At 41.9% G+C, this 13,119-nt stretch overlaps 1 protein-coding gene across 4 annotated transcripts in view; it reads right to left on the bottom strand.

Moving 5' to 3' along the window:
- ADAMTSL3 (ADAMTS like 3) overlaps window positions 1-13,119 on the bottom strand; it is a 416,580-nt gene that overhangs the window by 353,886 nt on the left and 49,575 nt on the right. For all 4 annotated transcript variants that reach the window (XM_064267196.1, XM_010593790.3, XM_064267194.1 and 1 more), the window contains exon 3: window positions 8,178-8,297. In XM_064267196.1, the coding sequence (XP_064123266.1) occupies window positions 8,178-8,297 (120 nt within the window). The remainder of the gene's footprint in view (window positions 1-8,177; window positions 8,298-13,119) is intronic.

Raw genomic sequence — 13,119 nt, 5'->3', positions numbered from 1 at the left:
TCAGAGCTCAAAGCCAACAACTTAAACTTCTTTATCCCACCGTGGCTGCCAATTAGCAGGACGCACATTACAACAAATCCACTAAGTCTGGGAAGACCCACCTTTCACACTTCCCTGAGCATAACAAATATCAATGAAAGAATCAATGAGTGCATGAGTGAATGCCAAACATTTGTACAAAACAGTTTGTATAACTTAAAAAATAAATAGATAACCTCTAACTGAGAAACACTAAGCCTGTCGTAGACTTTTAAATCAGTCCCCATAATGTACTTATGAGGTACCAAGTTTAAAGCTTCAGTGAGTTGATGTTAGGTAAGGATGGGAAGACCTCACCATCCTTTGTTTTTCTGAGAAACAGAGCTAGACAGAGCAGGATAGTGCAGCTCTCCAAATATTGCCTTCGTCAGCGATGGTAAAAGGAACAAATTACAGAATCTGAGGCTCAGCTTCCTAGAACCAACCAACACTCAGCTATCTGCCTATGAAAAGGTCCTCTGTAGGGTAAAATTCAAAAACCACTACGAAGAATGACAAAACAATCTACTCTAAAGGCTGGCTGGCTAATAACGTTTTAAAACACAGCCTCCTTAGCCAGTTGCTGTCCCAAACTAATAGATTTTAACTAACTTATACGGCTGATGTAACCGAGTGCTAAAACACTATCACTCTAATGGTATGCTCACCCAGTGGGAAGTCAGTGCCGTTTTGATTTCAGCTACCATGTTTGGCTCAGACTTTGAAAAAACCATGATTCATGCTTTAAAAACCAGGGGGGAATGATGTCCTTATACATTCTATCAACATAGCTAATTCTAAATTGCTGAAGGAGCTGAGAACGAGCCAGCGCAGCAACCTATTAATATTAAATCATCCTCCTTGGTCTACTAAGGTCCCCAAAGCACTACTAACAGTAGAAACAGGAATTTCAGGCAAAGAGATAATTTTCTAGGTGATTCTTCTGAAAGAAGCAGCTGGATATATCCGAGGGTGGAGGGTCTTGGGTTTAAAGTGCTACAGAGCTTAGGTGTTTTCAAATAACCATCTGGGTGTCCTTGAGTTAGTCATTTGCATTTTCAGAGTCTCTTTTCTTGACTTGTAAAATGAGGCATTTGGGCCAAAGTCTGCACCAGCTGTAAAACCGTACAATTCTCTAAGTAATAGTTTACCACATTGCTGGCAAGACTGCCTTGATAATCAGAATGATCCAATTAACACTCTGCAATGTGGAATATTTGATGTGTACTTCCAAAACGTGGAATATTTTAGAGTGGAGGGTGCTCAGCTGATGAAATCCAGTCACTTTGTTTTTAAAAACAAATGAAGAATCTGACACCCAAAGAAGTTAAACAACTTTGTCAAATTACAAGCTAATTAGTGGCAGAAGCCAAGACCAAGTTCGCCTGACAAGTCCTATTTGCACTAAAGCACACTGTTACCCGGCTGACTTCAGAACTGGTTTCTTCACTAGAAGCTGCTTCAGCACCCATATAATTCATAGTGAGCCTTTTTATGGGTCTCATTCAACCCAGCCTACATCACAGCTGTGATTTACGGGCCTCAGGTTATTTATTTTCCAGATACCTAATCCACAAGACATTCTAAGAGTGACCTGAAGGTCTTCATGAAAATAAGCCCAGGATGACACTCCAAAAAGTCCCACAAGTGTTGTCCAAAAGAGCAAGTATCTATGCAGCATCATCCACTTGCTTTCCATTTTATCAAATGAGTATTTTACAGGTTATCATCGTTACGTGTTGTCAAGTCAGTTCCAACTCATAACGACCCTATGTACACCAGAACAAAACACTGCCTGGTCCTGTACCATCCACACAATCGTTGCTATGCTTGAGCCCACTGTTGCAGCCCCTGTATCAATCCATCTTGTTGAGGGTCTTCCTCTTTCTCGAAAGCATTGCGGCCTTCCCCAGGGACTGGTTTCTCCCAACAACATGCCCAAAGTACATGAGATAAAGTCTCACTATCCTCGTTTCTAAGGAGCATTCTGGCTGTACTTCTTCAGAGACAGATTTGTTCACTCTTCTGGCAGTCCGTGGTATACTCAACTTTCTTCGTCAACACCGTAATCCAGTATTCCTTATTCATGGTCCAGCTTTCACATGCATATGAGGCAATTAAGGATACCATGGCTTGGGTCAGTGCACCTTAGTCCTCAAAGCGTTATCTTTGCTTTCTAACTCTTTAAAGAGGTCTTTTGCAGCAGACTTCCCCGTGTAATACCTCGTTTCCATGGGTGTTGACTGTGGATTCAAGTAAAATGAAATCCTTGACAACTTCAACATATTCCCCGGTTATCATTTTATAGGTGTCATGGATTGAACCGTGTCCCCTAAAATCTGTCATCTTGGCTAGGTCATGATTCCCCTGTATGATTGTAAAATTGTCTACCATTTTATCTTCTGATGTGATTTTCCTGTATGTTGTAAATCCTATCACTATGATGTAATAAGATGGATTAGCAGCAAGTATACTGATGAGGTCTACAAGATTAGGTAGTGTCTTAAGCCAATCTCTTTTGAGATATAAAAGAGAGAAGCAAGCAGAGACAGTGGGAACTCATACCACCAAGAAAGCAGCTCCGGGAGCAGAGAGCATCCTTTGGACCTGAGGTTCCTATGCTGAGAAGCTCCCAGACCAAAGGAAGACTGATCACAAGGACCTTCCTCCAGAGCCGAAAGAGAAAGCCTCCCCCTGGAGCTGACGCCCTGAATTTGGACTTGTAGCCTACTCAACTGTGAGAGAATAAACTTCACTTTGTTAAAGCCATCCACTTGTGGTATTTCTGTTATTGCAGCACTAGATGACTAAGAAAATAAGTAAGAAAATTGTATTGAACCCACTTCTTAGCCAACAACTTCAGTCACCAGACTATAGCCTCATTTGCATAAGTGCTTTGTCACTCTGGCTTCAGGTTGCTGGGACAACAGCACAGCCCCTCTGGCACATATCTGAGGACTCTGCACTGAGGTGCCGAAGCCACCAGACAGCACAGACCCTACCTGGGTGGCAACTCATGCAGCCCTACACTCATTTCCGGCTGTGCAATGCCCACATCTATGAGGTGTAACAAAAACTGTCCCCATCACTTCCCCAGGTAAGGAACCTTTGGAGAGATTGCCCTAAAAACCTTTTAGGGACAACCTGGGAGTTTCTGTGCAGGAGCAATGCTGCATGCCACTCAAAATGCTGCAATCTGTTCTAACATGAGACAATGTGTTCCAAAGAGTACAAACGACTTCTGGACATTAAATCTTAAACGACGTTGGATCCAACAACTTCATTGAATCTCTCAGACATAATGATGTGTGAAAGAAGCCAGACACAGATGAATACAGGCTATATGATTCCATTCATATAAAATTTAAAATAAAAATAAGCAGGCAAAACTCATGTATAGTGACAGAAATCAAAATAATGGTTACTTCTAGGGTGGGGGATATTGACTGAAGGGGGCACAGGAAATTTCTAGGTGCTGGAATTGTTCTATTTCTTGATCTGATTGGTGGTTGCACAGGTGTGAAGATATTTAAAAATGCATCAAGCTCTACATTTTAGGTAGGTGCGCACTTCCCTGTATGTTATACCTCAATAAAAAAAAAAATAATAACAATTTAAAATATTGTGTGGGATCTTCTGATGTGAACAGAGAATACGATGCTCCCTTTGTTGTTGTTGTTAGGTGCTATTGAGTCTGTTCAGACTCGTAGCGATCTTACAAACAAAAGAAAGAAACACTGCCTGGTCCTGTGCCATCCTCATAATCACTGTTATGCTTGAGCCCCTTTTGCAGTCACTGTGTCAATTCATCTCGTTGAGGGTCCTCCTCTTTTTGCTGACTCTCTACTGCTCCCTTTAGCATGAGCATATCTGAGAATCTCTGAATTGAGTCTTTGCAAATAATGTTATTAGTGATAACCAACCAGCCAGTTGCTTTCAAACTGATTCCAACTTATATGATCCCATGTGCATCAGAGTAAACTATGCTCCATAGGGTTTTCAATGACTGATTTCTCAAAAGTATATCACCAGACCAGGCGTCTCGGGGTGGACTTGAACCTCTAACCTTTTGGTTAATAGTGAAGCAGACAGTCATGAAAGGGTTATTGAGGGTTATTAACCATGCCATAATAGTTGTGTTTTTAGAAAAGTCTACTCTTGCTACATTTTTGTTACAACTTTTACAGCACTTTACCATGATCGGTCTAATCCCCAGGTTTCTTCTCTTCTCCTGGCAGGAGGCTGAGGCACGGGGGCACACAGACTCCAAATCTACCCACTATATGACCTTCCTGGGGTGGCAGTAGTGAGCCGTTGCCTTTTTTTTAGGACTGTGCACAATATTTTTAGAGCCCTGCACAAAAACCCATTCACTAAAATTATGCGGACTATGCATACATCATAAAACCGAAGATCCTCCTCTCACCGTTCATGCATATGTATGTCACGCCCTATAAAAGGAGCAAACCTGCCCTGGTTCAGAGAGCTGGTAGCCTTAGGCCACAAGACCCTGCCTGTCTCCCAGTTTGCAAACTGTGAATAAACCTTTCTGTTCTTCCAACCCTGTGTCTGGCTGACTTCAATTCGCTAGTCTGCTTGACGAGAACCTATTAGTTGACGGCTTTAATAGCAGGGCATGTTAACTGTTTGTACCACCCAGGGGCTCCAATTATTAGTGCTAACAATAGCTAAATTGAGTGCTTATATGCACCAGGCCCTATGTGGGAAAGCTTACATGAATCATCCCTTTTAATCTTCAAAACGCCTCCATGAGGTAGTTACTATCCATATCTCCATTTCACAGATGAGGAAACTGAGGTGCAGAGAAGTGAAGTCACTTGTTCAAGGTCACAACACAGCAAACAAAGTGGCAGAACTGGGATTTGAACCCAAATCTGCCTGATCCCAGAGCGTTTGTTCTCAATCAACTTTTAACATTTTATCCTATACACCAGGACAAGGGGATAATATTTGATTGGTTCCATCTTTTTTCCAGTGCTGAGAAGCTTCCTGACATTACAATGCAGTCTGCACTTTCAGCATTAAGAGGAAAGAAAATCAGGGCTTGGGGCAATGGGTGAACAGCTGATTAAATTCTTCTGGTCCGTTGAGGGCGTACACCTAGTTTAGTACGAGGGCCTATTTTCTTTGCCTTTAGTAGAGCAGGGTAGGTGCTATTATTGGCTTGTTATAGATTGACCTTATTTCTTTCCCTTAAAAGAAATACACAGTGGGGGCAACACAGCACGTTTTCATATGCTTTTCACTGGGGCTTTGCGGAATACCATGTCCACAGCATACTACACACTTTTAAGATCTGCTTTAGACCTTTTGAAAAGACTAAAGGGACTTGTTTTCTTCTTTTTCTGGATTTTATATTGTTATTATATTAAATACAATGTATCTGCAGGACCTAGAGAACGTATTAGCCACTTGTTAATTATAAAATGCAGAGCTTATTATTTTCCAGACCTCTCTTTTATTCTTTACTGCCGTCTCAGTTCCTCTAAAGTTCTCCTATGAAATCCTATTAGATCATTGGTTTCTGGATTAAAAGGAACCATAAATTACAGACTCTCTAAAAATTCATCAGGAAGAAAGTCAGAAGGTGACTTAACGATGTTTTATGCCCTATAGTACAAAAAAAAAGAAACCAGTTGCCACAGATTCAGTCCCAATTTACAGTGACCCCATGTGTGTCAAAGTAGAATTGTGCTTCAGAGGGTTTTCCACGGCTGAGTTTTTGAAGTGGATCACCAGGCCTTTCTTCTGAGGTGCCTCTGGGTGAGCCTGAACCACCAACCTTTGTGGTTAGCAGCTAAGTGCGGTAAATGTTTTCACCACCCAGGGATTCCTCAGTAACGAGGCCTAAACGCTTTTCAAAAGCATTAACTAGGCTCCATAATGTGAATGCAAGATTATCCCCTACTCTCTTCCCTGCTCCCCACAATCCATCTCATCGCACCCCTACCCCTGATGGCCTCTACAGCCCCCTCCCTACCACCGTGTCTGCTAGTTCACAGCTCCTGCCCCTCACCTCAGCCCCAACTCCACAGCAAAACCTATAAAGGGCAGGTCATTTATCACTAGCCTCAAAGATCAAAATTAAGGTATGCCTGCCCCTGACCTGGGATACCAAGTACTGGGCAGCAGACTTCTCATCCCTCTCTCGTGCTCCACTCTTCCCTTAGCCTGGTTATGCTAATCAAGGCTTTAATTCTTTTCATAGTCTAAACTCTGGTGTTCTTCCTGGCCCCTGCCAGACCTGAGGCTGGGCTCCACTCCCTGCAGCCACATCAAGATCTACCCCACACTGACAGACTGAACTTCCCAGAGCTGCTCTCCTGAGTAATGTCTTTCACCCCCCAGTAGGCTCTGCCTAAACCAAGCCATAACTTGCCAGCCTTTGGTTGAACAATGAAGACAGTACAGGAGGACCTTGGTCACTGGGTCACCTCTCACCACTCCATCATGTACCCCAGGAAGATAATTCTGCCCAGTTCCTTCTTATAGTTGCAAAGGTCTGCCAGAATTCACTAAGATCCTGCATCATCTTAAATCCCACCCCAGTTTGCTCCACTGTCGCATTAATTCAGGCTCAATCACATTAAAAAAACTCTGCAATTGGAAATTTTGGCATTCTGTTTCAGCAATTTGTGAGTCACTTCAAAAGCCAGTAAGATACCACTTTGCATCCACTAGGAGGACTACTTTCAAAAACACAGAAAATAACAAGTGTTGGCAAGGATGTAGAGAAACTAGAACTCTCATCCATTGCTGGTGGAACTGTAAAATGGTGCAGCCCCTATGGAAAACAGTTTGATGGTTGCTCAAGAAGTTAATTACAGAATTGCTATCAAAAAAAAGAAAAAACCCACTGCCATCAAGTTGATTTTGACTCATAGCAACCCAATAGGACAGAGTAGAATTGCCCCATAGGGTTTCCAAGGAGCAACTGGTGGATTCGAACTGCTGACCAGGTTAGCAGCCTAAGCTCTTAACAACTGTGCCACCCGGGCCATATAACCTAGCAATTCCACTCCTGAGTATATACCCAAATGAACTTAAAGCAGGGACTCAAATAGATACTTGTACATCAATGTTCACTGCAGCATTATTCACAACAACCAAAAGGTGGAAACAACCTAAGTGCCCATCAACAGATGAATGGATAAACAAATTGTGGAACACTATTTAGCCATAAAGATAAATGAAGTTCTGATACATCCTACAACATGGGTGAACCCTGAAAACATTTTGATGAGTGAAATAAGCCAGACACACAATGACAAACATTCTATGATCCCATTTATATAAAATACTGAGAATAGGGGAATGCAGAGACAGAAGGCAGATTAGTGTTACCAGGGGCTGGGGGCAGGGAGGCAAGGGGGAGTTACTGTTTAATGAGTACTGCTTAGGATGATGAAAAACTTGTGAAAACAAATATGGTGCTGGTTGCACAACACTGTGCCACTGAATTGTACACTCAAAAATGGTTAAAACGGCGATTTTACGTTGCATATTATCTATTACAATGTTTCCAAAAAAAAAAATGAAGAGCCAATGACATGCATCATCTTTAATGCTGTTAAGGCACCAGCGTGAACTAAGAGTGGAAAGGAATCACAGCGCCAAGTGTCCAGTTCCCACACCTCAGTCAAGCACGGCCTTATTCTCTCGTTAGCCCTCATGAAGTGATTTACACACACACATGCACTTTGTTCCTTTCTGGAAAATGAGCTTGGGGAAGAAAAAAAAAATAGTGGTACTGATGATAGAAGTAAAGTAAAATCTAGAAGAGCAAAGAAAATAATGCTTAATCAGAAAACAGAACTTTCAGATAATTTCAGAATTGAATAATAAATGTCGTGACGGTAAAAAAAGGAATGAACCCCACAGATATTTCTGGTGGAAATAAGAAAAAGTGACTCTGACACAAATGCTCCAACCACAGCAGGAGCCACACGTTAAGTGGGAAATCACATGTGAGCACGGGCAAGCCAAAGGTCTTGGGAACCTTCCGAAGTATCAAGAGACTGCTGTGCTCGATTGTGCCAAGGGGAAAAGATAACTACTTTGAAGGTATTTTTGGAAAATGTTTCCTGCCCATTGGCAAATGGCAATGCCAAAGGTAGGTTCTTTTACAATGTTCTTACCTGGTCATCATAGCGATAAGTAAGGAACTGTTCCCCTGTTGTATCTTCCAGAAAACTTCCCTGAGGAGAGAGTGCAAACTCAGGAAGGAAATAGGCTCCAGGAGACTTCTCTGCTGTGTTCTGAAAGGCAAAACCACTTGGTCACAAATAAGACCCCACTGAGGAACCCATGACAGGCAGACTGAAAAGGGCTATTCCAAGGGAATTTGCCCACTAAAGTTTTAACAAGAAAAGGAAAAAGTCTTATCCCTTGGCAAAGGCCAAGGTGAGGACACCAGGTTGGTGTCTACATTGGGGGACTGTTAGGCCAGGATATTATACTGGTTCACTTTCAAACTGGCACATATGGTATTCCTTGATGCCTGCCTTTCCTCCATCCCCTCCTCCCAACAATCTAGCCATGATGTAATTAACTTGGAGTTCTTGGGTGGTACGAATGGTTAACGCGCTTGGCTGCTAATCAAAGTTTGGAGGTGTGAGTCCACACAGAGGCACCTCCAAAGAGAACCTACTACTGAAAAATCAGACATTGAAAACCCTATAGAGAATAGCTCTACTCTGACACACGTGAAGTCACCATGAGTTGGAATTGACTCAAGAGCAGCTAGTGATGGTAATGGGTAGTTAACTTGCTTAAGTTTTGATATTTCCAACCCATTATTTCTAGGTTTATTTTCTTTTTTTGGTAAGGGGTGGAAACAAACTTTTCTTTCCTATTACAACAGAAATGCATGTTCATTGTAGAAACATTAGAAAATACAGATGCGCATGAAAAAAAAATTAAAACCCATCCATAATCCCTTCGACCTATAATAATCACATTTAATCATTTTGGTATATATCCTTTGAGACTTTTTCTTGACAATACTTTGTATGTTCATATAATAATTCAAGGTTAACTAAACATGGATTTTGCAGAAAGTCTCCATTTGCTTCAGGGAAAGCTCATACCCTAGCATCTGAATCATTAGACTTAAACCCCAATTGTTAGTGATTGAAGGGAGTCAGGAAGGAGGACATTATCTGTTGGAGAATAAGTTGGCTTAGATATAATGAGTCCCATCCTGGGAGAGACTATCCTAGCGCAAGTTTGAATATGCAGGATACTTATTCAGAATCACCACCTTGATTGGTTCAAGGTGGAAAGAGATGAAGACGACCCAATCCCCAGTTCTTACCCCCACATGATCACAAAACATGGATCAACGACTATGCCCCTAGCTGGGTACCTCACTCCCCTGCATGGGAAGGCATGACTAAGAAATGGTTTAAGAGACCAGCAGTGTCACGCTGGGGAAATCACTCCCTCCAAACAGGAGGAATGGGGAATAAGTGAACCCCTCTACTAACTACGTATTGAGCCCTGGTAACACAAAGGTTAAGTATTCAGCTGCTAACCCAAAGGATGGCAGTTCGAACTCACCCAGCGGGTCCATAAGAGCAAGATCTGGTAAACTGCTTCCATAAAGATTACAGCCAAGAAAACTATGGGGCAGTTCTACTCTGTCACATGGGGTTGCTATGAGTAGAAAAATAGATTTAACAGCACCTATTAACAACTACAGTACCTATGTTTCCCCAATGGTCACATTTCCAAATTGCAGCAGGAGCTTTGGTTGAAGCAAAAACATCCATTTGAATACTGCACTTTAAAAAGAGAAATCAATATGGCATAGCTTTGTCAGAGAACACAGAACAGATAACTCCAAGTTTCAATTATTAAAAAAAAAAAAAAAAAACTGCTGTTGAGTTGATTCCAACTCATAGCAACCCTACAGGACAGACAGAGTAGAACTGCCCCTTAGGGTTTCCAAGGAGCAGCTGGTGGATTGGAATTGCTGACCTTTTGGTTAGTAGCCAAACGCTTAGCCACTGTGTCACCATGTCAGCATTAGACTATTAAAAGAATTCCAAAGTCTTCTTATTAAATGTCATTTATGCGAAAAAGCATCAGGTGAATGACAGGAATCTTCCCAGAGTCACAGAGCCTCAAGCCCCCATACAGGAATTAAGTAAACAATTAAACAATTTAATAATGTGTTAATTAAGTAAATCCTTTTTCCTCCACTCCCCATTTTCCTTCCCATCCTCCTTCATAATATCTTCCATGAGGCCAGGTTACTCTTACCTGGAGTGGGGGAAAAAGGAAAATCACCTGCAAAAGTCCTCTCTGCTAACACTCAGTGTTGAGACCACTACCATGTTCAACGGACGTTTTTGCTGTTATGCTGCCTTCCTGTGGGGAAGGCTCAGCCCCAGAAGTTAACGGTGTTACCCTGGGCTCCTCAGCACAGCCAGGGGGTCAGGAGCCATGGCGAAGTCAGATCAGACCCACTCAAGAGGTGCAGATTCCATCTGTCAGATCTGGCTGGCCAGCTCTCTCATGCTTGCTAGAGGCTGTTCCTAAGTGTCCTGGGCAGGGAAGAGGAAGGGAGACTAATACCACAGATCCCAAGAGATGGCAAGATTCCTACATATGTTGGTGTCATTTCATGGATCTCGACATGAATACCAGAAAATGGAAATAAATTCTTGTCACTCTTCAGAGTTTGTTAATGTGAAATATTAACATATGATTATGGCTTGATTATAACTATAGCTGATTACCCTCTACTTTGTGACCCACTGTTCCATCCTTTAAATTGTATTTATCAGGCTTAACAAAAGTGAGATGGGAATAAATCTTCCATGGGAAAATAAGGATTGAATCTGATGGTAAAATTTCTAATTTCTGTGTGTTTCCTTCGAAATGTGAGTATATGTGAAAGTCCCATTATTTTCACCAAACAAAAGTACATCCAGGTAAACCTTGGAGGCAAATCTTATATGATTTCAAGAAATTGATGGATTCTATAACAAGATAATTAATGATATGCTGATTATCAAAATAGCTAGCAAACATTTAATAAATGTTAGTTGTTATTCACCTCTACTGGCCCCAGAGTTCACAGAATCATAATTTTTAAAGCCAAACAAGAACTCAGAAGTCCTCTAGTTCTCAGTTTACAAATAAGTACACTGAGAATTAAGAGACTTGCCAAACACCACAGAGCCAGAGCCAGACCTTTTCGCCGCCATGTGTGAAGACATGGCACAGATTTCTTTACTACAGAGTGGGGACTGGGAGCAGTCTAGGATCATCACCTTAAAACGGCTCCCTGAATGCAGAGGCCTTCCAATATGATGCTTATACTTAGCTGATCAAGCATTCAGTACATACTTACTGAGCACCTACTATCTGCCTGGCACTGTTCTAAGTGCTACAGATAAAATGGGGAGCCAGAAAGGTTAAGAAGCCTACGGTCATGGAAACTACATTCTCATGGGAGGAGCAACATAATAAATAAGTAAACAAATATGCAAACCACAAAATTAGAGTAAGTAATAAGTGCTATAAAAGAAATAAACAGGGTAACATGAGAATAAACTTGAGGGAAGGTTGTTCTATTTTAGATAGGACGGTCAGCAAAGGCTTCCCTGAGAAGGGAAGATTTAAGCTGGTACTTAGAGAAGCAATTCATGCCAAGAGCCAAGGATGAGCTTTCTTGGCCAAACGAAGAGCAAGTACAAAGGCCTTCGGGTGGGAAGGAGGTCAGTGGATTTCAAGAACAGAAAGGAGGTCAGTGTGTCTGGATCCAGTGTGGACAAGGAAGAGAGTGGCATAAAATGGAGACAGGAAGCAAGGGAAGGGCGAGGACATTCAAAGCCTGATGGCCATGGCAAGAGGCTAGGGAACCATAGAAGAGTTTTTAAATTACACTGGTTGCTTTGTGGAGAATGGGTTAGAAGGGAACCCATGGGATCACAAAGACCAGTTAGAAGGCTATTGCAAACCAGGTGAGCAGGGATGTTTAATTGGATTCGGATGATGGCAATGGAAAAGGAAAGAAATGGGTGGATTAAAGCCAATAAGGCTTACTGGTGGATAAGAAAACAGGAAGAATCAAGATGACTGATTTTTGGCTTCAGCCACTGGCTGGAGAGGATTGCAATGTATGGGTAGCTGGAGGCAGGACTATATTTGTTAGGAGAGGGTGAGGAGAAAGTCAATAGTTCTGTTTGAATCACATAAAGTTTGAAATGTCTAGGAGACAGCTAATGGTGAGCTCTGAGGCTGAAGACAGCGATGTGGAAGTCATAATTTACATTTTCATATATATATTTACAGCCGTAGTACTGGAAAGGATCCCTCCTGCAGGAAGAGTTTGGCAGAGAAGAGGACTTTGCTTAAAGCCTTCAACAACTGTAATATTTGGAAGTGAGTAGAAGAAGCAAAAGAGACTAAAAATGATTAGCAACTAGAGTAGAACAGAGGAAAAAACAAAAGTCCTTATAACTGGACCATTAAGCAACATCATGATAAATGGAGAAAATACTGAAGTGGTAAAGGATTTCATTTTACTTGGATTCATAATCAATGCTCACAGAAGCAGCAGTCAAGAATCCATACAACATATTGCATTGGGCAAATCTGCTGTAAAACACCTCTTTAAAGTGTTGAAAAGCAAAGATGTCACCCTGAAGACTAAGGTACGCCTGACCCAAGCTATGTTGTTTTCAATCGCCTCACATGCATGTGAAAGTTGAACAATGAATAAGGAAAACGGAAGAAGAATTGATGTCTTTGAATTGTGGTGTTGGTGAAGAATACTGAATATACCATGGACTGCCAGAAGAATAAAGAAATCTGTCTTGGAAGAGGAAACCCTGGTGGCACAGTGGTTAAGTGCTATGGCTGCTAACCAAAAGGTCGGCAGTTCAAACCCGCCAGGCGCTCCTTGGAAACTCTATGGGGCAGTTCTACTCTATTCTATAGGGTCGCTATGAGTCGGAATCGACTCAACGACAGTGGGTTTTTTGGGGTCTTGGAAGAAGTACAGCCATAATGCTCCTGAGAAGCAAGTATGGCAAGACTACATCTCACATACTTTGGACATGTTAT

Source organism: Loxodonta africana, chromosome 13 (genome assembly GCF_030014295.1).
Source record: "Loxodonta africana isolate mLoxAfr1 chromosome 13, mLoxAfr1.hap2, whole genome shotgun sequence".
NCBI classification, from domain to species: domain Eukaryota; kingdom Metazoa; phylum Chordata; class Mammalia; order Proboscidea; family Elephantidae; genus Loxodonta; species Loxodonta africana.
The sequence above is the reverse complement of the archived record's forward strand: the minus strand, read 5'-3'. Positions and strand labels throughout refer to the sequence as shown.